Source organism: Mchenga conophoros, linkage group LG10 (assembly GCF_057382185.1).
Source record: "Mchenga conophoros isolate Kocher_MC1m ecotype Shallow Benthic linkage group LG10, M_conophoros_male_GT1.1, whole genome shotgun sequence".
Taxonomy (NCBI): Eukaryota; Metazoa; Chordata; class Actinopteri; order Cichliformes; family Cichlidae; genus Mchenga; species Mchenga conophoros.
Genome location: NC_140535.1, coordinates 19,949,792 through 19,977,438, shown reverse-complemented (window position 1 = coordinate 19,977,438; position 27,647 = coordinate 19,949,792). Strand labels below are relative to the sequence as shown.

Genomic DNA, 27,647 nt, shown 5'->3' with positions numbered 1-27,647 from the left:
TTACAGCACAAAGCTTTGCAAAATTGCATGCTGCATGAATATATCTTAAAATCTGATGTTGTAACGGCTTATAAAAGCCAATGATTTCAGGGAATTCTCCTCCACTTGTATGTGTAAAGATAAAAAATTATTATGTAATGCTTCAAGGTCATAGGTTATAGGTTTGGCATCCGGAAATTGTTATAAAAGCAGGCTGACGTCAGCATGTTGTCATAACAACATTCTAAAACATCACAGTTTCAGTATAGCCCTTGCCCTTAGGGGGGAGTTGCACTCTCTGAGTACTCTTGTTTATGCTAAGGAAACTATTTTTGAAGTGATGACATAAATCAGCCTTCAACCTCTAATCCAAATTTGCCCACTTATGGGAAATGCTAATAATGAATGATTTCAAAACATCCAAAATCCATGGGTAATGTCTATTACCTCAATATTTACATTTTATACAGTCCATGGTGGTTTTCCACATAATTTTGGTAAAAGGAACACGTCAGTTATTCCAGACATAATGAATAACACTTTTACAAATGCGTGTGTTTTATGTTTTATGTGTGCATGTGGGAACGGCTCACATGCGTACATAAAACAGGTGCTGTGCATGTCTCTGTATTGCCACTGCTATCAGCAACTGAGATAGCCAGCACCCAACCTTCCTTCCTTCCTTCCTTCCTCTGTGTCCTCATAATACTTACACAATCTGTTGCACTTTTCCTGCCCAACTCCCTTGTGATTCCTTGGAAAATTGTTCTTGTGAGCATGGCTGGTAATGGATGAGCTCACTGTGCATGTTCTGTGTTAGAGGCTAGTCAAGGCTTAGATGTAAGATCAAATAAACTTTCATTCTACACAGTAAAGGTAGATTTAAATGAGAAAATTGCCAAATTATAAGGAAGTTTTCAATATATCTATATCAATATCCATCTAAATATATATATTTAACTATCTCTTTCTCTCAAAAATAAAAAACAACAACAAACACGTCCATGAGAGTTTCAAGTTTCCGTTCCCTGTCTTGTCACTCAGCTCACACACAGAGAGAGCCTCTTTGGCTTGTGCTCTCAAAGGGCATCTCCAAGGCCTGACATCATCCTCTCCACAGTCACACCAATCACATTAATTTCACCCTCTATGGAGGAACTACTGGCCAGGAGCACAAATGGCTCCAGTGATTCTGCACAGGAAATTCTGCTTTACTTAAGTTTGAAGCTTGCACATGTTACTGTCTGTTGAGTCTTGGCAGTCATAGCCATCCTTCAGTGATGTGGAATTCTCCCAGACAGACCACAGCATCCATTCTCCAAAATCTGCTGGATCATGTGGTTTAATGCTGCAGCACCTGCAGTGTTTATGACTGGAAATGTTTCTCTACTCAGTGTTGTTTTCTTTAAATGATTATAGTTTAAATTCATTTTTTGTTTGAATTACAGTTGGGGCTGGGTATTTCATTTTTGGCCTGATATTCTTGGGTACACGAAAAACATGGATCTTTTAGATGCTTTGGAAGACTCAGTTTTTACTCTTCTATATTTATTTGCACCATGATAAATTTTCACAATCAAAGATATTCCTGATGATCTGTTTGCACAGTGTACAGTACAGATGTACTGTATGCATTTTATACTTATTTGCTATTCACATATAATATGGCAACCTTATACATATCCAATGTTATGACATTTCATATCTCCTCTACTACCAATCTATGATGTTTATGCCATAAAAGTGAAGACATTTCCTTTTGATGTTTTCTTAATTTAAATTTTTCAAGTTCTGGTTTGACTCCTCATTTGTTAAAGATACCACCTGTAAACACTTTACTTTAATGTAGCATAGTAGTCTTTGTATGTAATATGTAACAGCAGAAAGAAATCACATAGTATGATTAGTAGCAGTGACATATTTGGAGTCATTTGTAAATGCTAGATGTCACAGTACATTAATCTTAAAGTGAATCCTGGATGCCACTTTGCTGTTTGTCTCTGCAGACTATCCTTGAGTTCCATAAATTTTAGATCTGCAGCTATGGTCAGCTGGTTTTAATTTAGAGTTGGAGCATCAACAGCAGAGCTGTCTGGCATTGATGGGGAAGAGTGTACGGATCCTTTGGGTCAGAGCCCAGGAGATATAGCGCCGTTTCAGTACATAAAAATTTGGCCAGAATTTGTCTACATGATGGAAAAAAATTGTACAGGGATCAATGCAGGGAGCAGTGCATGTGGCACAAAAGTAATAACGATGATATATCTTTGCTAATCAAGCAATTAAAAAAAAAACACATTTTGGGGCTGATTTATTATGGATGATGAATTAACATAAGAACCAGATTTAAGAGAAACATTGCCTCATTAAATTATTAAATTAAATAATCAGTTTTATTACTTTGCAATTATTCAGGGCTGATTTTGTTTTTTGTTAATTTATTATGCTCTTTTGTGTATGCAAAGTTTGATCTTCCTCTAACTTTCAATATTAAATGTGTTACACTGAATCATAACAAAGGAATTATAACAAATGCAATATGTGTGTGTGTGTGTGTGTGTGTGTATATATATATATATATATATATAAATAAATAAATTAAAAAATTAAAAAAAAGACCCAGCATGCCACTGCGGGCGGTTTATCCTTCAAGCTCGGGTCCTCTAGATCTGCTGGAGCCACTCTCCTAGCTTGGGAGTCACCGCACCTAGCGCTCCGATTACCACGGGTGTTGGGTCTGTGTTTCCACAAACCCCGCTAATTCTAGAGACTTATTCATCATGAAGAAAACAAGACAGTCGATCGATCCATTACTTGCACAAGGGAGGCCTCGTCTGTGTCCAGCACGACAAAGAACCCCAAAATGGTGGCCTCCTCTCGCTGCCTTTTATTGACAAACTTCAAACAATAGTTTACAAAGCACCTCCCCTTGCAACCCCCCTTTGGTTACAAAGACAAGGCACTGTATGTAAATGTATACAGTGTGTGTGTGTGTGTGTGTGTGTGTGTGTGTGTGTGTGTGTGTGTGTGTGTGTGTGTGTGTGTGTGTGTGTGTGTGTGTGTGTGCGTGTGAGACCTCCTGCTGACCAAAGGGTCATAAACCCAGGAAGCTTACATCAAAAGAAACAGATCTTTCAGATAGGATGTATCTACAATAAAACCTCCCCCAGCACAGAGTGGCTGGAGAGGTGGTCAGGATCAAAGGAATGGCTTTGATCCTACTGCTTAAACTAAGACTGTACAAATTTAAGAAACACAATGGCAACATTCAACAATTAGACTTAACAACGGGGACCACTGTTACCTTCACCCTCCACATCCTCTCGAGCTCTTCTCTGAGCCCTTGGTATTTCTCCAGCTTCTCGTGTTCCTTCTTCCTGATATTGCTGTCATTCGGAACCGCTACATCGATCACTACGGCCGTCTTCTTCTGTTTGTCTACCACCACTATATCCGGTTGGTTAGCCACCACCATTTTGTCTGTCTGTATCTGGAAGTCCCACAGGATCTTAGCTCGGTCATTCTCCACCACCCTTGGGGGCATCTCCCATTTTGACCTCGGGACTTCCAGGTTATACTCGGCACAGATGTTCCTGTACACTATGCCGGCCACTTGGTTATGGCGTTCCATGTATGCCTTGCCTGCTAGCATCTTGCACCCTGCTGTTATGTGCTGGATTGTCTCTGGGGCATCTTTACACAGCCTGCACCTGGGGTCTTGCCTGGTGTGATAGACCCCAGCCTCTATGGATCTTGTGCTCAGAGCTTGTTCTTGTGCTGCCATGATTAGTGCCTCTGTGCTGTCTTTCAGTCCAGCTTTGTCCAGCCACTGGTAGGATTTCTGGATATCAGCCACCTCCTCTATCTGCCGGTGGTACATACCGTGCAGGGGCCTGTCCTTCCATGATGGTTCCTCGTCTCCCTCCTCTTTCTTGGGTTTCTGCTGCCTGAGGTATTCACTGAGCACTCGGTCAGTTGGGGCCATCTTCCCAATGTATTCTTGGATGTTCGTTGTCTCATCCTGGACTGTGGTGCTGACACTCACCAGTCCCCGGCCCCCTTCCTTCCGCTTAGCGTACAGCCCCAGGGTGCTGGACTTGGGGTGAAATCCTCCATGCATGGTAAGGAGCTTTCTTGTCTTTATGTCAGTGGCTTCTATCTCCTCCTTTGGCCAGCTTATTACCCCAGCAGGGTACCCGATCACGGGCAGGGCGTAGGTGTTGATGGCCCGGATCTTGTTCTTACCATTCAGCTGACTCCTCAGGACTTGCCTGACCCTCTGCAGGTACTTGGTGGTTGCAGCCTTTCTAGCGGCCTCTTCATGGTTCCCATTTGCCTGCGGGATCCCCAGGTACTTGTAACTGTCCTCTATGTCTGCAATGTTGCCTTCTGGTAGTTCAGTCCCCTCAGTTCTGACTACCTTCCCTCTCTTTGTTACCATTCGACTACACTTCTCCAGTCCGAACGACATTCCAATGTCATTGCTGTATAGCCTGGTAGTGTGGATCAGTGAATCGATGTCTCGTTCACTCTTGGCATACAGCTTGATGTCATCCATGTACAGGAGGTGGCTGACAACTGCTCCATTCCGTAGTTGGTATCCGTAGCCAGTCTTGTTAATGATCTCACTGAGGGGGTTCAGGCCTATGCAGAACAGCAGTGGGGACAGAGCATCTCCTTGGTAGATCCCGCACTTGATGGTGACTTGTGCTATGGGGAGCTATGGGGGAAACACCAAGACGTTCTCAAGCCAGCCAAGAGATATAATCTCTCCATGATGTCCTAGGTCTGCCCTGGGGCCTCCGCCCAATGGGACATGCCCGAAACACCTCACACAGGAAACGCTCAGAAGGCATGCTGGAACCACCTCAAGTAGTTCGATGTGGAGGAGCAGTGGCTGTACTCTGAGCCCCTCCCTTAGAAGTCCCCTCCCGAACTTCTCAACCTATCTAAGGGAGAGGCCAGCCACCGTTTTGAGGTAGCCCATTTCCACTGCTTGTGTCCGGGATCTCGTTCTTTCAGTCACTACCCACAGCTCATGACCATAGGTGAGGGTAAGGATGCAGATTGTGTGGTAAATCAATGATAAACTTTGCTTTTACACTCAGCTCTCTCTTCACCTCAATGGACCAGTACAGCTCCCGCATCATCAATCCATCTGTTGATCTCCCGCTTCTTTCTCCCATCACTTGTGGACAAGACCTCAAGATACTTAAACTTCACCACTCCACCACCTCTCCAGGTGCTGAATCTCATTCCCACCACTTCACAGTCAGCTGCGAACCGTTCCAGTGCGAGCTGGAGGCCATCACCCGATGAAGCTACAGAACCACATCATCTGCAAAAAGCAGAGATGAGATTCTAAGACCACCCAACTGAAAGCCTTCCGCCACTTGGCTACGCCTAGAAATTCTGTCCATTAAAATTACAAACAGAATCGGTGACAAAGGGCAGCCCTCACTGAGTCCATCATCCACCGAACCCACGGAACGAATCCATTAAATTGCCGGCTATGTGGACCAAGCTCTTTCAACGGTTGTATAATGAGCGAATGGCCCGTAGCAATGGGCCAGACACCCCGTACTCCCAAAGCACCTCCCACAGTACACTCTGAGGGACACGATCAAATGCCTTCTCCAAGTCCACAAAACACATGTAGACTGGTTGGGCAAACTCCCATGCACCTTCAAGTATCATTGAGAGGATAAGAGCTGGTCCAGTGTTCCACGGCCTGGACGAAAACCGCATTGTTCCTACTGTATCCGAGGTTCAATTAACAGAGAGACTCTCCTTTCCAGCATCCTGGCATAGACTTTCCCAGGGAGGCTTAGGAGTGTGATGTCCCTATAGTTGGAACACACCCTCCGGTCACCCTTCTTAAAGATGGGAACCACCACCCTGCTCTGCCAAGCCAGGGGTACTGCCCCTGATCTCCATCCAACATTGTAGAGGCTTGTGAACCAAGGCAGCCCTACGACATCCAGAGGCTTCAGAAACTCACCCCAGGGGCTCTGCCACCAAGGAGTTGTTTAACTGCCTCAGTGACCTCGCCCCCAGAGATAGGCGAGTCGTCCCCTCGTCCCCAGACTCTGCTTCCTCCACGGAAGACGTGGGAGTTGGATTAAGGAGTTTCTCAAAGTATTCTTCCACTGCCTAACAATGTTCCCAGTCGAAGTCACAGCGCTCTACTCCACACAGTGCAGGTAGAACATTGTTTTCCCCTCCTGAGTCCTCTGACAGTTTTCCAGAATCTCTTTGAGGCAGTCTGAAAGTCTTTTTCCATGGCCTATCCGAACCTCTTCCACACTCGAGTTTTTGCTTCAGCCACTGCCCGATCTGTGTTCTGCTTGGCCTTGGGTTACCACCATGACAGGCACGAGCCACCTTGTGGACGCAGTGGCTTCAGCAATAGAGGTGACTCAATGTCCCAAGTCTCCCCCGGAATGCTGTTGAAACTCTTCCCGAGGTGTGTGTTGAAGATCTTGCGGACCGGGGCCACTGCCAGGCTTTCCAAGCACACCCTCACTATAAGTTTAGGTGGGCCAGGTCTGTTATGTAATAACAATAACAATAATAATAATAATAATAATAATAATAATGTGTCTCTGTTATTATCATAAGTAATTATCCTCATAATAACAATATTCAGTATTTTTCCATGTCTGTGAATGAAAGAAGAGAACAAAAAACATGCTGAAAACACAGAGTAAGCTGCAATTTGTTTTATCAGGGCCTTGTGATGTTAAGCAACCATTCCTTGTGCAAACTTTAACTTTTCAGAGGCAAGTTGCCACCAGTCATTTAAATGATATTACTAAAGAGCTACACCATGGACAGAAGCTTCTTGCGTAATGGTGATTCTCAGAAGCAAAAGTAAACCAGGAAAACATGAGGTCAATCAGTGCATGTGCTACAGTTAAGACACTCCTTGGTTGAAATCCAAAAGTGAAATTGGTCCAAAATTTTGCTTTCAAAATATTTTGAATAATTTAGTCAGATAAAGATCGTAAGATATGACAGCAAAGTCATCACAGCTCAACAGGTAGCTGCCAGGGCTATTGTCAGATTTGCAGATGAAGCATGCTTGATACTACAATTCTTGAAGCTGTTACCTGTACATTAGTAGACACAATCAGGACTAAGTACACAATAATAACTGTGTAAAACTTTTTTTTTTGTTTCTTTTTAACCTGCATGTTATACTCATATTAACATATTAAAAATATACTGTAAGTGATAATACTTTGGATAATGTAATAATATACATGAGATATAATTGTGAACATTTCTTATTTAAACCATTTAAAAAATAGTAAAAACGTTATTCAGTTTTACATTTGATTTCAGGTCTATGGACTCTTATGAAAATGAAACTTAGGTTTATAGACATCTGTCTGAGGAAGTGATAGCTCATCTGATTTAGTGTCAATACTCTTGAAAACCTTTTGATTGCTTTATGCTTTTTTGGGGGTTTTTTCACCAGCACTTTACTTTCAGTATATTCATATACACGATGTAGCTCTACAGACAGAATAGCCATGTTAGATAATGGAAAAGTAGATGAAAGGAATTTCTTTAGTCATAATCTGCATTGTATTCACACATTTATTGGTCACTTGTTTGTAAGGTACAAACATAGGATTGTAAAGTCTGATTGTGTATAGACATACACGAGTCAAGTTCCCGATCAAAAGTATGAAACATCTGTCGATCTATCGCCATCATGATAGAAAAAACCCCATCGTGGCATTTTAAAATGATCATGCCATAATTTACAGAGGTACAGTAGAAGATCTACCGGTAGCAAAACACTATTTAAAACAGAGCACCATATGACAAAAAACAACAAACCAAAAGAATACAAAACTCTTTTGTACTAATCTGTTTGCAAAGTGATATCGAAAAAACAAACAAACAACAATTCTCGTACAATATACCTCACCTTTCACCCTATTTTGCCCCCACATTAAAAATCACTATTCCTTACACACCAAAATTAGGGAAATAAAGAGTTTAATCGTATGGCTATTACACGAACTGTGCCTCAGATGGAATAACAAACAAACTTAATGGTTCTTTGGATTAAGAAATGGCTAAATTAATTTAATCTCAATCTGCGGTTTTTCAATCCACCACTGCTCGACCAGGAGCGCTGGAGATGCATACAATCCTTGTGGTGAGCCCTAAGCATTTATCTTTCTGCAAGATTCACTCCCTTGGCTTATGGTGACGCCTGACCAGCCTTGCCCGCCTCTTCATTCCAGCTGAAAAAGACGAAGCAGAGCGAACAAAATGTATTAAGAAGATAAAGGCTGTGAATGCATCAGCAAGTAATTATACTGTTACCTGGAGCTTTCCTGGCAGCAGCAAATCTACCTCCTTCTGCGAATTTAAGAGATAATATGGTTAGTTTGTATATTAGAGATATACAGACAAGTATGTCACACAATTAAAGTCAAAGCACTTACCTTTAATGATTCTGCTAATTCTCTCAGACTCCTCATCGATCAGACTTGGGTCTCCGTGGATTGTAGTGATCCTGGAAAAGTCTGGGCCTGAACGTTTGAAACAAAACCATTACATCTAAAATCCGAAATCATGTTCTGAGTCAAATCAGTTTTTAAAAAAGCTTCATGATTACTTTCCTACCTTGAGGTATCCACTTGCACTGAATATAGATTTATAATCATGATCATTTTAAGGAAATTAAACATTTGAAATAAACCTATTTGGTATAAAGTGTTTATGGGAGGACACATTACCCTCAATGATCTGAGGCTCGTTCGCCGTGGTGTGTCTGGCTCCACCTTCAGACCGGCAGCGGAGAAGGGTGTTGAAAGTCATTTAACGACTTAGCAACTGTACAAGTACTGACTGACAAATGGACAGACTGACAGGCACATACACCCCATAAAATACTGTACCTCCTCCGCCACCACCAACACAGAGTCAAGCACACATGGGTAAGCTTATGAACATACACAAATTGCACACAGACGCACAGTACCATTAGCCCAAGAAATAAGCTGCAAGACACCAGAAAAGCAGCTGAAAGATCACCTGCTATTGTACCCAAAAGACAATGGCCCAATGGTCTGATAATATAATAATATAATTTGCACACTGCACAATTCTCACACATACATGCCACAACATAGAGGATGTGCAACCTCCCCTAAGAAACAACATCATCTATACTAGGATGGAATTGGATGTCTATCCAGCAGATGGATTGCAAAAATGAACCTATGTTCCTTGCATGCTTGCCAAAGATTGTCGTCATATTCTGTGCAATCCCATGAACCAGGCTGTTAAACAGGGCTTTCCGAGCACAAACAAACACAAAAACAATAAAGAGCAGTTTGATGTATCCAGTCTGAAATGAGGACTAATTCATTTTTGTGTAAATCTTGCTCCAGTCAACACTTGTCTGTCTTTTGGGTACCTCAGTCATGAGCCTTACTGCTGAGTTAATTGCTAACTCCTCTCTCCTTTAGTGTTTTGCTTGTATGTTTTATCTCTAATTCCAAACTCAAATTATGATCCAGCCATCTAAACCGTCATCAAACAACACCTCCCTGTCTGTTTAGTTTGTTGATTATGTTGATTAGTCTGTTGAAGGATCACATTTCCTTCCACCACTACAAGACACTTTGAAAGTGTCTTGTAGAAGTGTCTTGTAGACACTTTGAAAGTGTCTTGTAGAACCTTGCAGCCCAGTTCCTGTGATCTCTGTCAGGATTTGAGTCTGCCATTGTTCACCCCGTCGAACACAGCAGTCGTGGATGCTTTCACAAATCTGAGAAACTGAGATGACAGGTTCAAGCAGCAATGGCGGCTTTGACTGCCACTTAGCCAGCCAGAGAAGGACTGGATGTAAACGATCCACATCCCTGGTTTCATTCTACCGGCAGTCAAAATCCAAACTTCAGGCCTTACAATAAAAAAAAAAAAAATGTTGAAGACCATGGCTGAACAACTGTGCTCAAAAGAGCCAAGTCAATGCATGTGCTTTACAATCCCTTCTCTCTTCTTCTGGTCATCATTATTCTTAAGAAATGCAGTATACACCATAGAGGAAGAGAGAGTAGTTACTGAAGATGAGGCATTCACAAAAGGATCAACTCAAGACAAAGAATGGTGCAAACAGTATCTGACTTAGTAGCTGATCACCACACAAAAATGTGATTAAAGGTGAAATTAAATCTGCATTAAAAGAGAGTGACACACAGTGGCTAATATCATCATGCAGATCTGTTAGAAGGTGCATGAACGCTCTAAGATTAATGCTACTACAGTCTTCAAATCAGTAAACATGCAAAGGAAACTCACCTGTGCTGCCATCTCCACCAACACTAGCACCTGTGATTCAAGGCAACATCATCAAATCTGTTCCAAAAACTTTGTTAGCTTCAAATTTGATCATCTATGATGGAAAATGAATGATATAAGCATTTTTTATGAAAATTACCATCAATAACTCTTGTAACTTTAGTAATAGAAGGCTGTCCCTCAATGACCCTGGTGACTTTGGTCTGTGTAGGGTTTCCTTCAATGACCCTGGTGACTTTGGTCTGTGTAGGGTTTCCTTCAATGACCCTGGTGACTTTGGTCTGTGTAGGGTTTCCTTCAATGACCCTGGTGACTTTGGTCTGTGTAGGGTTTCCTTCAATGACCCTGGTGACTTTGGTCTGTGTAGGGTTCCCTTTGATGACCCTGGTGACTTTGGAAGCTGCAGAGTCCCGTTCTATGACTCTGGTGACTTCGGTAAGTGTAGGGTCCCCTTTGATGATCTTGGTAGTAATTGAAAAGTTCGTTTTGATGTCTTTGAGAAGTGAAGGGTCCCCTTCGATAACTCTTTTTACGGTAGTGATAGATGGTTCCACTGAAATAACCCGGGTAACATTGCGGATCACTGTTGACTCAGGAACTGTAGAGAGGGAAAGGTAATTTCAGCATCGGTCAAGAATGTAGGGAATAAGGGTGTAACTTCCTCAAATTCTTTATTATGGAGGAGTCTGAAGGCACATTATGTGTAGTTTTCCAAGCAGATAAGAACATGCATTCAAACCAAGAAGATGGCATGAGCATGGTAAGTGATTGCAGCACTGAAAAAAGGAGGCCTTAATCAGTCCTGCACTTACACACTTTGAGAAATAATCAGGACTGTATGAGAATTTTTCACTTTTTTCTTTAGTTGGTTTAGAGTCTTTCAGCTTTAAAAACTACTGGCTTAAATTATAATAAATGAGATGTGACATCTGACAAAATATCCCCATCTAACCCCAGAACCTTCCCCAAGAAACGTTTGCCAAAAATATCACTTTGTGTGTGTGTGTGTGTGTGTGTGTGTGTGTGTGTGTGTGTGTGTGTGTGTGACAGTATATGTACAAGAGCCAGCTGAAAGGTGAAAGATTTCCATTTTTATCAGAAGGCTGCTCTTTGGCCTGAGGTTGCTTGATAAGTGCCCTTTTTAGTAATCAGAGCCAAGATCATGTCCAGTAGAGGGTTTTGATACAGGCGACACGGGCGGTTGCCCGGAGCGGCATCGTTGTGGGGGGCGGCAAAAAAATAAATAAAAAAATTGCTCGTACTCATGCTGCCCCGACATCATGCCAGCGCATACTGGGGATGGCATAGGCACCGATCGGTTTTCTATTGCCCATTTGCTGGGAGTAAGGGCGCCCTCCGTTTGCTAGGTGCGCCTGCTGCTTGCGGCACAAGGAGGACAGGGCGGGGCGGTGGGGGGATTCTCTGGCTGGCTGGAGCAGCATCTAATAACCAGCTCGCAAAATAAAACGAAATAAAAACAAACCAACAAACATGAAAACACCAGACATTATGATACAGACTTATTATTTGCGCCGATGGTTTTTCGAAATTCTGTATGCGAGACGTGAGTGCGAGAGCCCTCAGTGCGCCTGATAGTACAGTATATAGAGAGACGAGACGACGAGGCTCCAGTTACAGCAGTGCAAGTAAACAAACAATAAATATAAGAAGAGTAAGAAAAAAACTATACACTAGGGATAAAGGGATCAATAACAATTTAAAATTTATATTTTATAGTTTGATGATTTAAAGTCTCACACACAACACGTCGAAAGGGGAGGGAGACCTGCTGCTTCCAAATAGACCACATTTCATTCATAATGTTTTCAGTCCAAGCACATATGTATTCATGATTTGAATCCTGGGTTGTGCAAAATGGCAGAAATACACCCTAGACAAAGTGAACTAAGGTGTAGGTTTATTAGGTTATGTTGTGGTGATCCTCGGGTTGAGGGATGGGTGTTCATACTGCAGTGCAAAATTAAAACCAAGATGGACAAGAAAAGTTCAAAGCCATCAGGTGCTCAGTTTAGAAAAAAGAGAAAAGAAGAGGAGGAGAAACGAGCAAAAGATGCAGGTAAGCAGATGTGTCATTGGATAATGGCAGGTCATCCTGAAACAATCAGAATCAAAATACTTTATTAACCCCTAAGGAAATTATGTGGGTTACAGTTGCTCCAAGAAGAAATGGTAAAAATAGTAACAGTAACAGACTAAACTCCAAACAATACATTATATTACAGATTTTAATATTAATTAGTCATTGTCAATTGTTGATTTGTCCTGTTCTCATTGTATAATGAATTATGATGGCTGTATGGTAGCCGTTTGCATACTATGCATACTCTCTCTCTCTTCATGTGTGTGTGTGTGTGATTTTATAAATACTTCAAGAATGATAAAGTATTTAGCTTACGTAGCTTAGTATGAGGAATAGTTAGGATTCTCTACCCAGATGAGTAATCGCACATCAATTGTATAATCACTGTAAAGTTGTATTTTTAGATTTAGTTATTGTAGCCCTTAAATCTTATGAACATGGTTTCTTAAAAGATAAAAATGAAAATCCCCTTGAGATCTGAAAAACCCTTTGTTTTCTGAACCCACCCAGCAAAACAATGGCCTCTACATAAGTATTACCACAAAAGATCCAAGCAAAGACTGATTTTTCCTTCTTATATTCATTTGTTTGATTAAAAAACATACAAATATAACAACAAATAATATGTCTTAAGACCTACAATCCCTGTCTAATATACAAGTAAGAGTGTCCAGACTTTTAACTGGTATGTACTTACTTCTCTGAGAAACCTCCTATGAGACATGAATTATTAATGTCATTGCAAGACAGATTTCACTTTATGCATATTTGTATTGTTGAGCAAAGAATATGCATTTGTTTTAAAGGAATGTCTGTTATTTATGATCACTGCAGATTGTAAATCAAATAAGTGCAGACTCAAGTCCTTTGTGTAGTTAGGTCTTACCTTCAACAAAATGAGTAGTTGTTGTGATAGTCCTTTCTGAGAAAGTAATAAAATTAGTTTTAGGTTCCTGCTCAGGCAAAAATATCTAAACATAATACAGTGATAGTGATATTATGGGAACTTACTGATGAAGGTGAGCGGGATCTCAGTGTAAGAAAATCCAGAGACAAACTAAAAAACAAAAAGCATAACAGAATGAAAGCTTCAAAAGTCAACCAGTAAAACCTCTACACAAATACACAGACAGGGTTTCCCCTTCACTACCTTTATCTGAATGTACTTAATCAGCTTCCTCAGGAGGATCAGGAGGTCCTGACGGCCCACAGGAAGGTCTGTAAGTAATACACGTCACATTTAATATATATCAAACAAGCAGAATGCAACCAGGCATACAGGTGAACACACAGCACACGTTCTTACCCCCTGGATAAAGAACATTCTTCACAATATGGATCACACCGTTTGTTGCCATCAAGTCACTGTGTGGCACATCCACAGAGTTGACATGGATAGAGCTGTCTACCTGGTAAAACCAAACACAATTAAACGTTACCTTCACACAAATTTAAGAGTATTTAAGTCATTTAAGAAGAATGCAGTGTGAGAGCTGGGAATTCCATTTATTAACGTTACTAATATCCTACAATTGTCCAACATGCAAAACTGAGGCAAATCACACTTTGAGCTGAGTTTGAAGAGTTTTTCTGCCCGTGGGCTGAATTTTAAACATTAATCTAAGAGTGATTTCATGAGTTTCATTAGCTGATACATCTGAAACTAACGCTCTATGACATTCCCAGAAGGATTTAGAAACTCGTTGCTGGCTTTTTTATTAAAAAAAAAAAAAACCTCTAAAAGATGACATACAGATTTAACTTGCAGGTTCTTGCCCTGGAAGGTTTTGAGCAGATTGGTAACTCCTCCCTCTAATCCTCCATTGATGAAGGTCCCATTACTGAAGTGGTACAGCAGGATGTTTCTCAGAACAGTTAGATCACCTGTCGGTGTCAATATGAAGGAATTATAATTCATACTTTGCACAATGTTAAACAATGGTTTTTTCTCATTTCTGCATCAAATAGTTCCCTATTAGATGAAGATACATTGACAGCATTGCTGGGTTTTTCAAAAGATAAGTGCATATGTGCTCACTGCAGTGGGGTACTCACTTTTGAGCAGAGCCATGTCTTCCTTGCTGAGGTCGACAAAGGCATCGTCCGTTGGTGCAAAGACGGTGTAAGAGCCTTCCTGCTTTAACAGATCATACAGACCTGCTGTTTCCATTAACGACAGGAATTTCCTACAGTCATTCAAATAACAGAAAGAAAAGAAGAAAATCAGGGATGCAGGAATAAAATAGGCACAACGTTTAAGAGCAATGTACAGTTTAAGTGTTTACAATAATTGGTTAGTGGAAATCAGGTGATTTTAATGGTCCACTGGAAGTATATTTTCACCACAGCCTTAGTGTTGTGGTTCAGACAGAAAGAAATTTATATTCTATATTTGTGTATTTCCACAAGCAAAATGGTTCTAACTGCAATAACACAATGAATATCAGAACAGATAAAAAAAGGTTTCCCTTTTAAGCCGGGAGGATTATAGTGTTAGCAGGGAAGTTCAGGCAGAGGGTTTGAATGAGATTTGCATTCTCGTGTGGTCCCACTGAGTCACAGATTTGTTTTCCTCAGTTCTTCATCACCAACCTTTACTGGTGCCTTTAATTACACAGTGAGAAATGTTCTGCTGAAAGTGAATCATCAACAGCATCAGAAAAAGATGTTTTATTACGCACACAAGCAATGTGCGATCACTGTTTCCATCCCCACTACTGGAATAAAAATCTCACTTGACTCAAAGAGAAATCATTTTCAGCAACAAGTATTTTAGAATGATACTTTGCTCTTACTTGAAACGTCCGTCAGCAATCAGGAGCTCATAGATAGTTTTCTCAGGTGGTTTGATAAGAGACCTCACAGAATGGAGCATCCCATTGCTCCCCTCCTTACTGCCACGGACCATACATGTGTTTTCTATGCACACAGCCTGTCAAAAAAGGAGCATTCATAAAGTTAAGCCACAGGTTTAAAATTCACTGTACAAATCTGGTAACTATTTGCTTGTGTGGAGGAGGGCTGTAAGCCTTTCTTTTTTTTTGATTGTCATCAATCACAATAAGACAATGTTTCTGTGGAAAAATTAAACCCAGCTGACTCTAATATGCTATCTAGTGGAGCAGAAACACACTTCATCTGCCAAAAGCTGGAGTAATTAGATGTTTACAGATTTTTAAAGACAGCAACAATATACCACACACTTGGTAAGGCTCACATAAATCAGACTAAGTTATTACTTTCTGTGGTTTCTCTCTTTTTCTTTCAGATTTCACTTGGTTAATGTAACAATACACACACACACACACACAGAATTCTCACAGTGCGGTAAATGAAGACTCGTAGCAGTTTTCCAGCGATTGTTTCCAGCGTCTGTTCGTTGTAAAGCTCACTCAATTTCATTTTTGTCTTCAAGATGTGGTTTTCCAAAATGAGTCTCAGCGTGTTTGTGTCCATTGACATCACTTCACCTGACAGAGAGAAATGTCAGAGATTTAAATAAGATGGATAGTTTTAGATCCTGATCAAATAAGGCAAAATGCCTTGCAATTTAAAAGTGTGGCATACATTATAATATTTTTGGTTTGTAAAAGACAAAATATTATAACCACAAAAAAGTGCTACTTTTCTATAGATAAGAACATGTTTCAACTCACTAGTGAAGGCATTGTTGAAAGGAGCTAGGAGGGTGTACTCTGTCTTTGGACCCAGGGATTCAGCTAAGCCCAGTTCAGACAACTTGCTGCTGAAAGTGCTCTGGGAGGTTTCCAGTAACGATTTCACTTCCTTGGCTGACATGAACAATACAAAAAAGATATGCCTGTGACCCATTAAAAGGAAGACGCCAAACGATTTAAACAACTTCAAAATGTGTTTGTACCTGAGTCTGGGATCAGCATCTGGTCTATCAGGTGGATGACGCCATTGGTCGCTACAATGTCCTTCTTCAGGACCATCTTGATGCCGTTCACAGTCAGACTGTCACCGTCACAGCCAATCTCTATGCTGCTGCCTTCTGCAGTCTCATACATGAATCCTACCATGATTGCTTCTGCACACTGGACACTCTTTAACAGGTGGTAGTTCACCAGGGCTGACAAGGTTGGTCAAAGTGTGAAAGAGGCTAAATTAATTACATTTAATTGAGTAATTAAATAAACATAAACACAAGTTGAACATAGGTTTGCAACTCAAATTACACACCTAAAGTATCTAATTATTATGTGAAGCCTGTGCTGTGATGTGTTATTCAGGAATTACAGGTATGCAGATGAATCAAACATCAATGTTCTCTGTGCTCATTATTCACATTTAGGCATGTATTTATGCCACAGCTGAGCCCGACTATCAAGCTAAGCCAACAAATTTAGCCTGCAAAAGCAATGCATTAGAAACAGAAGCAAAATTTGTATTGTATTTTATTCCAAGAAGAAACCTGTCACTGACTTCATGCCTGTATTCATGACTCAGCAAATAAGCAGATAAGCTGTTTTTTGTGTGGTTTTTGGATTTGTCAATTCAAAAACAAGTTCAAAGTTCAAAGTCCACTTCATATCAATTTGTCTGCGGGCCTACTATGAGCTGTGTGAAGCTGCCGCACACGCTCATAGTAGCTCATAGTAGCTCATAGTAGTAGTGGCCCTTTTTTTAGCATATTTACCAGGCCACAGGAACAATGTGAAAATGTTATGGTTGTACTTTATGCTCTCATTAAGGCATCACATTTTTACTGTACCTTTAACAACAGCTGGGTCTTCCATGATATTCTCCAAGTAGTCTGGGTTCATTTTGTCAAAGGCGTCATTAGTTGGAGCAAACAAAGTGTATTGGCCAGGCTCACCCAGCTTGTCCATCACATTGGAAGCTAATGCGATAGCCTGGGGAACAAGACACGATGTAAACATTTTTCTAAGAATCAGATGCTATAATGAGTTGGATAAAAGTTACTGTTTGTTAATGGTGAACTGTACAACTGTAAACTTTTTTGAGAATAGTTTCATACACTAAAAGAAGAAAGGTCTTCATTGAGCTCCAAGTGATCCTTGATGGTGTTCCCCACGGCCTTGATTACCCGATCGATGACATGCACCACACCATTTGTGGCCAGCTGGTTAGCATTGAGAATCCTGACACAGTTCACTGTAACAACCTTAGGAAGTAAATATTTTATGAAGATCAAACAATCAATGGCTTAATTGACTCTTATAGATATAATTGTAATAATCATGCAGCATTGCGCTTGTCTACACCGTTCATAAACTGACCCCATTTGGGTAGTGGTTGAAGTGCAGTCCCTCTTCATTGTACATGGAACTGACAGTCATGCCATTCTTCATGTCTTTGGTGAGGACACGGTGGTTTACCATGTGGTAATGCAGAGCGTTGTAGAGTTCAATGTTCACATTGTTCTCTAGTGCAGATCGTTGAGCCTTTAAAAATCACAGTGTTAGTTTCATCAAAGTATAACTGTGTTTGAGCAGACATTATTGTAAATGCATTTCTCTCTAAGGTTTTAAACACAGGTTTACTCACAGGGTCCAGCTCATCCCAGGCATCATTGCTAGGTGCAAACAAGGTGAAGGCGCCTTTTTCCTCAATTTCTTTTCTCAGTTTAGAGACTTCAGCATATCGCTGTGTGGTTGTAGCCTTGACAAAGCCCAGTGTACCATACACATGGTCAATGGGAGCCACTGGTGGTAAGGTTGAGAGTTGTGAGAAACCAGAGGAAATATTCATATTGAATATATTGTAATTTTTAGTTGATTTTGAATGAATCTGTTGAGCCATCCACCTACCTGCAGTGCATCCTTTCGTACCCTCGAGTTTCATATAACCTGGACAGCATTCATATACAACCACCCTGCCAAACCATTAAAAGAGCAGTGAGTTATTCAATAAGTAGATAATCATTAAAAACATAGATTAATTTAATCCAGATATAAAATAAAAAATGTAATTGTTCAGGGTTGTGCATCTTTATCATATAAATTTCAAACAGAGCAAGAGTCTACATGACTCTAACACAAGGTGATGAACCAAAACAAAACTATACCCTCTCAACAAACTAAAATAAATGAGTCATTGAAAAAAAACCTGTGCAGCTGTGAGATAATGAGGAGCCCTGGGAATGCGGGCATTGAAAACAACAAATGAGGAAGTAACTCTTGACACTGGCTGACCTGAAAACCACATAGTAAACTTATGAAAACGTTTGACATGAATTAAACATAAAAAAAACTGTCAAAAAATCAACAAGTTAAGCAGACTGGAAAGGAGAAAAAAACATTTACATGGTTTGTGTTTCCACAAGAAAAGTGACAAAGAGCTCAAAAAGTCCCAAGAGGAGGTTAATCGAGAAAAATTTGGTGACTGGGAAGATCTCTAGTAACTTTTTTTCTGTCTTAAAAAGAAGAAAGAAAAAAATTACAGGACCATGTGTAAGCACTATTATCAAAAAACAGACTGTTATCTGTTACATTTTTATGGACAACTCTAAGTTACTTAGTTTCCTCTCTTCTTTGTGGTACACTGCTGTCAGACGTCTCACTTGTCAAGTCGAATCCTGTAGTCTGTAAATTTTCCAGAAAACATTTTCACAGATTTTCATTCTTTAATTTCACTTCTAAAAAAACAGACGGGTGTCTTCATTTAGATTTTAGGTGGAAATAAAGGCTTATCAAAACTTGTAAAAGCGTAACTCAAAGAAATGTGTCATGGACCTGGATCTGGTGACCCAGGGTTCATGAGTGTTTGTGGACTGTTTTTTTTTTTATGGGTTTGTCTTGGGCTGTTTATGTGTGGTGCTTGTGTCCCTCTTTTCCATGTTTGTGTGTGTTTGTGTGTATAGGCGTTTATATATGTGTGTGTGTGTATCCAGATGGCCGGTTTACAGGCACCGTCAGGCCTGGTGAGTGTGTCCCCGCCAGGCTGGCCACACCCGAGGAGGATGATGGCACACACCTGCTGCTGATCAGCCTCGTCTGGGGGAGCTACTTAGAAGAGTGGCTGAGCTTCCCGTGGATGCTGGATCGTTGCAAGACTTCCCGTCAGTTTCCCAGTAAGTCAGTCGAAAGGGTGAGTCTATCATAATTGTGGGCTTTCTAACGGCTGCCTCTGTGATTTCTACAAGAGGATTGCAAAGACAAGAGGGCAGCGAGCACGTTGTATGGAGGCACAAAGGGAGCAGAGACACAGAGCACGGACACTGGGGAACGCGCACGGGATTGACTGTCATGTTATTATTTACTGCACTGTAAATACACTCACTGTCTGCATCCAAGAGTCCCTTGTTTGGGTCCTACTTTCCCCGTTCCATGACAAAATGCAAGATAAGCACCAGATAAGCTGTGCTCATAACAGGAGCTCAGCTGGCACTCTTTTGCATTGGCATGAATGAAAGAATGAGGTGTGAGAAGGCTAATATAATGAGACACAGGACAGTACTGTAGCTCTAATGTGAGAAGTTTTACTGAGAGTAAACAAACCATAGATGGTTTGACAGCATTTGATTAGGATTAGTCCCCAGTTAACGAACATTTTCTAAGACAAACTAGGAAGTGAATAACCTGTACTGGGGTTTAATTTGAAACACTTCCTGAGTTTTCAGCTCCGGAAATTAGTTTCGACTTTTTCTTTGAGCTCATTACACTTTCATTACATTTTGCAGAACTTGAGGTTTTCCTGCCTTTTTCTCATGGAAAAATTGTATTTCCACATGTGCACATTAGTTTTTCATGATTTACAGTAAACCAGTCTATCAATAGTTTGCTTTCTATTCAGGAATCGCCAGTATTGATAAATTACGCCAAAGCAATACTTTTTAAAAAAATAGCTTACTGCAAGTACACCAACCTCAACCATAGCTTCTAACTGCATAAAATGTAACATAAAAATGTAATTCTTACAAACAAACAAGCAAGGAACACAACCACAGTCAGTATGCAAGTAGATTCAAGTCCCCTCAACTGAAAACCTTATTCACACACAATCACACATGTGCATGTACACACACACTTTCTACAAAGATTCAAGCTTGGCAAAGTTAATCCATTTAATTAGTATTTGTGTGTTTATAGATAAACGTCTCTGTGTGTGTTTGATTCTGCTGAATGTGTTGAATTAGTCATTTTGTGCAAAGAGGCATGTTGCTTATAGAGCAATCCCTCTTTGCCTTGACACTAATTTCGGTAATATAAAATACATAAATACCCCTCCACGACTGGCCGTCAGGAAGGTATGAAGTCATTGCTCCCCAGCTACGCTCTGACAGGATAATAGATTCAACAGAGACCTGAAACAGAATTAGCCAGTGCACTGTAGCCAAGCCCCTGGTTGCATCACAGCATGAAACAACTCAATGTGGCTTCCAGAGGAGCAGATGTGCAAATATGGGGCTTTGGTGCACGCATACACGCACGCACGCACGCACGCACGCACGCACGCACGCACGCACGCACGCACACACACACACACACACACACACACACACACTGTACTCATACAAAGGCTTTAGGTGGGGTTTTCTGGCACCAGATAAAGACATTGGAGTGTTTTTTTAAATCCTCTGTAATCACTAATGAACAGTCTCTGTTCCATCCTCATCCATCTGGTCTTAATATTGTGTAGAAGAGCTTTTTTTCTATAGATGGGTGTGGACTTCCTCTAAATACATCTTTAAGAATCTGACTTTTACAGTGGTTTGTTATAAAGTCCACTTAATTTTAATCACACATCCTGTGCTTCCTGCAAATAGTTTTCTTTAACAGAAAAACCGTTTCTTTCATCCAACAGCTCAATTCAAATGAAATCCTCAAAAGATCCTATGGTACCATTATATCAAGAGAAACATGAGCAATTCCCAAACTATGTTAGGTTAATAGTTAATACTTTTAGGTTGGTATAGTGATCTGAAACTACACATGCTTTTAACCCGCGGTGTAAGATCAAAGTTTAGTTTTGGAAATATGTTCAGGATGCTCAACAGCAACAAAACCATTTGAAAAAGATTAAACGTGAAAGTGTGTGACTGACCCACTAGCGCTGGAAAAGAACAAAACAACTAACCAAAGCAAAACAGGGTATCTCTCTGGGTGATCCAATCTATCACCAGTGGTGCACTGCAAAGTGAGACAGATGAGAGGAGAATATACTGAACACTTCCAGCTGTTTAGCAAAGTGCTTTCTGTGGGAAAAACGTACTTATCTTTGATGTAGATTTTGCTGTTTGTAACACTACAAACCTTTTGCATGAACTAACAAATTAAGTTATAAACCAGAAAAAAGTTAAATGCATTGAAATTTATTTTTTCGGCTAACAAAATCCTATTTTAGAAATTGTTTAATTTAAACATTTTAAATATGCCATATTCACATTACATAAAGATCTGACAAAAATAATTTGTAAATAGCCTAATGGGACTTGGTAGTGATGTAATGATGAGGCCAAGCAATTGTGTTTCTTATCTTAGAAACCCCTACTAGCTTCTCGTAATCTACTGTCACATGTTTTGACCAGTAATTCCTGGTTGTTTTCATGTCTACTGCTGTACTGTTTTGGGAGAAAATGACTCACCCCTGAGCTCACACCCCATTTTCAGCCTTATCGATACTGCAACAGGTGCTCCAGTTGACTGCATGACTGAAAACAGACGGGTGTATGTCTACATGTGTGTTCTTGTGTGTGCATGTGGGCTAATGACAGAGACTAAGTGTGTATGTTATTTTCTGCTGCTTCTGCACTTAAGTATACCAGAACAGCTCCAACTAAGCCTTACACTCCTTTAGGTGCGTTTCATGTAATATTTTATGAAATTATTTTGCAGGAAATAACCTAAATAAATAAATCCACCACAAGCACCCTAAAGACGGGGCGATCGTGGCTCAAGAGTTGGGAGTTTGCCTTGTAATCGGAAGGTTGCCGGTTCGTGCCCCGGCTTGGGCAGTCTCGGTCGTTGTGTCCTTGGGCAAGACACTTCACCCGTTGCCTACTGGTAGTGGTCAGAGGGCCCGGTGGCGCCAGTGTCCGGCAGCCTCGCCTCTGTCAGTGCGCCCCAGGGTGGCTGTGGCTACAATGTAGCTTGCCATCACCAGTGTGTGAATGGGTGGATGACTGGATATGTAAAGCACTTTGGGGTCCTTAGGGACTAGTAAAGCGCTATATAAATACAGGCCATTTAAAGTTTGGTTTCTTATTATTTTCATAAATGCACAAAGACATTACTGGTTTGAACCATGCAACTTCATTTTAAAGCGAAGGTTAAGAGGAGAAAGCGAGATGCTATAGGTTCAGATAAACTGAGGTACAAGTCTGAGGGTGCAGAAAGGGTTTGGTCAAACATATTGGGCTTCTGCTGATAGATGGGTGATGAAGCTGGGTGTGGTTTGCACTTTTGATCAGACCAGTCTAATTCAGTGCAAATAATGATAAAAAGATGCGCTAATTAGATCCATTCGGTCTTTCAGTAAACACTTACGTATTCTTGCCACAGATGCTGCGTTTGTACCAATTCCTGCATGTGCTGAAGTACTTCTTCTTGGTCCCTGTGACTTGCTGCAAAGCACACACATTGGGTCTGTAAGAGAGGAGAGGGAGGAGAGGGTGAGGTGGGAGTAACAAAAGAACGTAAGGAACAGGATCAGGAAGGTCAGGATATGGAACTGTACGAGCGTAGCAGGGGGAAGGAAGGCGACAAGGATAGACAAGTTGACGAAAAAGACCGTGAGAAGATGTGGGGAGGTGTGTATGTATGAAATGGAAAAGAATGCATGGCCGAAAAAAGCGATTTACACATGTCAATATGCAATATTTATGTTAATAAGACATTATATGGACAAAAGTACTGGGTCACCGGCAAATGACGAGTACAGGAGCTGCTCACTCATGGAAACTGATAAGCATGAAGCTCCTTGAGCACACTTTCTGTGCTGATGTTAATGTCAGAGGAGGTTTAGAGCTGTGCAGTCATCAGAGTTTTGGTAGCTTTTAAACACTAAGAGCTGCAGGACAGGAATCACATCAACTCTGCTACTTCATGGCTGAGTTGATGTGGTTCCTAATTGCTTCCACTTTACAAATATACCACTTACAGTTCATTGTGGTATTTCTAGGATGGAAGAAACTTCATGAGCTGACTTGTTGCAATACTGTTGTCTTAACACAGTACCATACTTGGATTCAGTGAGCTCTTAACAACAACGTTTCCCATTCACAAATGTTTGTAAGGACAGGCTGTGTGAGTAGCTGCTAGATTTTATACCCCAAACACGTGAATTTAAAGATAAAGGGGTGTGGTCCAGTACTTTTGTCCATACGGTGTATTACGCAAAACCAAAATTTGATGCATGTGCATTTTTTGTCTGCTTTGTGGGTTTTTTTTCAAGTTAGCAGACATTTATTTCAGCAAGTAATAATGGTGCTTTATTAATGAAGCAGACAAAGCACTAATGTACAGTATCTGCTACAGTAATGTGTGCCGCAAGTGTACTGTACTTACAGTAAGGTCAAAACCACCCAAGAAGCGGAACGAATTATTTGGATCATTTTGGCATCAGTCTTAATCCAAAATATGATTTTAAAGAAGATTCATCTTATTCAATTTACATGTGAATTTTAAATTACATTAATTACATAATTAATAAATACACAATTAATAATATTTGGAATATTTCAATAAGAAATACACTAAAACTTTTTTAGAAAGGGTTATTTCTTACAGTATTTGGATTTCTCTGGACTTCAGTTGTTGATTTTTGCATGTTAAATATGTTGATGATCAAGTGGAATTTCCTATTTTTCATCAATATGACTGATCTGTTCATGAAACTGTAGTGCTCAGTAAGATTTAAAACCATATTAAAAATTGACGTAGTCTAACCTTTTACAAATGCTACTGTTTTATTGCCAGATCATACAATTTATGTTCTTGCACCTGCAAACAAGGTGATAGGAAAAATATTAAGTCTACCTACCCTTGATCCCTGGCCCGTATGCGGCTATGGGTGACTATCTTGTCATAAGCTGAAAAAGCTGTGGTCTCCAGACTGCAAAAGGCCACCAACACTAAGGTCACCACCAGAAGCCGATGCATCCTGTGAAGTTATCAGTCCTCAGTGCTGCAAGGGCTCAAACACACACTGCTCTTGTCTTTCAAGTGCACACATACACACACACGCACACACAAGCAGGAGTCCACAGAAACACACGGGATATGTGGGAACACAAATGAGAGAGGGAGCTTTTATATGAACAAGCTTCTCTAACACACCCACTCCCTTTTTTGTTCTTCACTGTCTATTCCATACCATTATATCCTTCTCCCACCCGCATACACCCTTCTATTCAGTCGAAATCCTTCCTCCACCACTAACTCTCCTCCCTCATGTTCGTATGAATTTTGCATGAATTTGCAGACCACCGTCACATCCCAGAGCACCAAGGGCACCCTGTACTTCAAACTTTACGTTGCTGTACAAGCTGCAGTGCCCGCCTGTCTCCAAACTGTGAATTGTGTTTAAAGTATGCAAACCAGTGATGATTTGTTCATTGTATGTAAAATATTAGAGGATTCATTTTTTTCTGAGGCTAACACCCACAGAATTTGCACTGCAATCAAAAAAGATGCCAATAAAGATGCATAAAGAAAAGCAGATTTTAAGATACAGATCCAAACACTAGTTTGACAATAACACCTAAACACGGGCTCTAAGCATACCTCTGATCTCTCTTCATGAGACTTCTGGCAACAAAATGTAAATAAAATTGATATAAAATGCTATAAAATAGAGGTGTAAATCATGCATGAAGACCTACTGTGGTGAATCTGCACAGTCTGGTATTTTACTTGACACCCTTGAAGGAAACCTGACTGTATTTTTTATCACACCTCCCCTGGGACCCCACTGTTCTCCCCTTTAACTTTTATCACATTGATTCATCGTTTCCATCAACGTCCCGTGAACTCCCTTTTGCGCTCCTCTTCTCCCATCATCCTCCTTGCTGTCATGTTCATCGTTATCAGCTCAACTTTTTCCCTTCAGCTGTCTCTGTCTCCCACATTGAAGCCAGATCTGATACAGCTTCAAAGAATAAATTAATCATGAATACAGGCTTTCCGGACATCCTCGTGTACAGTCTTGACTTTTCGACAGGTGTGCTTCACACTTTACACATGCAGGTCGAGACAACTCAGACAAGGCTGATTTATTGGACCAAGAGCCATTTCTTTCATTGCTGTTGTTTGAAAACGGATACGCCAAGAGTGCGTGTTTTATTCTTTTACAGTAAATATAGTAAAGTAAGAGAGGGGGTTAAGGTTAGGGGTTAGGGGGTTAGGGATTGGGATGAGAACTATGTTTTAAAAACAAAGGTTAAGACAGCTTTGCTCTGAAACTGCAAATATGTACTCGCTCTTATGAACTCACACAACCTCTGTCTTTCCATGAATGACAGATGAACAGTCTCCAAGAGTCTCCTGACTTTGGAAACATCTTTCTGTCTTTGAGTCCGCTGTTTTTGAAATTTTGCTGTAATTGTAATTGTATTTTAATATTAACAGGTTATCCTCTAAAATCGATAAATGAAGCTCATGTGTATCTATAGCAGTTCTTTATACAGTAAGTATAGTGCTTGGATTTGTCACTCTACCTTCTTCAGGAATCACAGCAGGAAATTTGTGCTATGTATGACGTCTCCCCCTACTGGGAATTATTTGTCAGTACAGTCATATGTAAGGACAGGGACTTACATAAAACCTTTCACAACGTCATACATTTTTATTAGTAAGTTTTGACTAGGTAGTAAATGTTAGACTTTGAGTGTTGAAGAGCGGGCCACAATTTCCAAGGAGCCAGCACAGCCTTTACTCTAATAAATCTAACAGAACCCTGAGTGTGCGAACATTTATAACCACTGGCAAGCTTTGCAGTTTGGTCCTTAGGTTGCTAGATCCTTGAACATATGTTTTTTTTTTTTTTGTGGGTTAGGTAAATTGCTCCTATTATATATATAGTTTTTTCTTATAATTAAATAAAATGGTCAAAATGTTTCTATTTATTAATTCTTTATCAATTATTTCCTTGAGAAAACAAATCACACTCAATTTTAAATGTAAAAGACTTTTCAGGTTATTTAGGTCATATTTAAAAGTCACATCAGTGCTCTTAACCACGAGTATGCTACTGTATAAGACTTCAGCAGTTAAAACACGTAATTGTGAGTCATTTAAATATGCAATGATAGGAGATATCTATTCATGTGTTTCTGTGTCTGTGACAGCTTGGTTCAATCAAGTTGGAAGATCTATCATAAGCCCAGGAGCATTTCAGTACAGCCTTTTGATCCCACATGGAGCAAAATTTCATCAGCTGCTGAATATTTCATTTCCTTTTCACTTGCTCGGTCACTTGTTCACTGAAATTAGAAATTAGAGGCCAAGCAGCACAAATAGGAAAGCAACAGAAAGTTCAGAGAGAACAAAAAATATCCAGTCTGTGGGGAAACATATGCGGCAGCTGATGAAATTTTAAATAATTTCATAGTTTTACAGAAATTGTAAAAGTTTTGAACTGTGTTTTTATGATGCAGACAGTGCATACTATAGTTACTGTTACATTGTGTAGAGCACAGGTTTTCTATTAATTACAGTGCTTAAACCCCATTTCTCCACTTTTTGTACAAGTGTATAATCACTGTAATACATGTTCACACTCATGATGTTCTTAGGAGCAGAAGAGATGTTAAAGTGGAGCAAAAATGTTGCCAAATTAGCCCTTGCAGTGTGTGGTTTTGGGAAACTGATTGTGAACTAATGGAAATGACATTTCACGACAACTGTTGCTGAGGCAAAAAGAGAAAAACATGAAAGGAGTTCTGTACAGTACTTTAGCTCACCTTATGTGACATCTGTTCCAGGAAGTCACGTGTTTTAACCACCAGTACATGACAATACAGCAGTAGTGTTTGGTCTGTTCACGCTGTTGACAGGGTGATAAACTTCATAAACTTAATCACATTAAGAATAACTACTATTACTACTACTACAGGCTTAGCTGGCAATGTACTGCCGAGGTGCTACCAGCTTTGAAAATTATTTCAGCGGAAATAAGCACAAAAACATCTTAGGTAGTGTTTCACTTGGAAACTTTAAGTAAGACTATAACTTAACAGTTTAGCACTTTAGTTTAACAATACCTAAAGTTGTCTTGTTTTTGTGTGTGCCAGGGAACCACTTCAAATTTG

General features: G+C 40.3%; 1 protein-coding gene across 2 annotated transcripts; it reads right to left on the bottom strand.

The window, feature by feature from the left end:
• Positions 1-7,566: 7,566 nt before the first annotated feature.
• On the bottom strand, positions 7,567-24,638 carry postna (periostin, osteoblast specific factor a). 2 transcript variants are annotated; one of them, XM_085289182.1, is made up of 23 exons: positions 24,380-24,638; positions 22,885-22,983; positions 18,208-18,272; positions 17,945-18,102; positions 17,677-17,841; positions 17,415-17,561; positions 17,148-17,289; positions 16,293-16,505; positions 16,069-16,203; positions 15,734-15,882; positions 15,208-15,344; positions 14,468-14,598; positions 14,166-14,296; positions 13,719-13,821; positions 13,563-13,630; positions 13,424-13,469; positions 13,299-13,334; positions 10,451-10,909; positions 10,312-10,341; positions 8,742-8,786; positions 8,448-8,534; positions 8,326-8,361; positions 7,567-8,243 (listed from the first exon to the last, which is right to left on the bottom strand). In XM_085289182.1, the coding sequence occupies exons 1-23, from the start codon at positions 24,496-24,498 to the stop codon at positions 8,188-8,190; spliced, it is 2,757 nt and encodes a 918-aa protein (XP_085145308.1). In that variant the 5' UTR covers positions 24,499-24,638; the 3' UTR covers positions 7,567-8,187. The 2 variants fall into 2 exon arrangements, with proteins under 2 accessions (XP_085145308.1, XP_085145309.1); XM_085289183.1 differs by lacking the exon at positions 8,742-8,786.
• Positions 24,639-27,647: the final 3,009 nt, after the last annotated feature.

Excerpts from the sequence above, each read along its gene's own strand:
- postna (XM_085289182.1), bottom strand. The coding sequence starts at position 24,498 with ATGCATCGGCTTCTGGTGGTGACCTTAGTGTTGGTGGCCTTTTGCAGT. Across the intron at positions 22,984-24,379 it reads ATACGGGCCAGGGATCAAGG|ACCCAATGTGTGTGCTTTGC; the intron begins GTAGGTAGACTT and ends CCTCTCTTACAG. Across the intron at positions 16,204-16,292 it reads GATGCTGATCCCAGACTCAG|CCAAGGAAGTGAAATCGTTA; the intron begins GTACAAACACAT and ends TGTTCATGTCAG.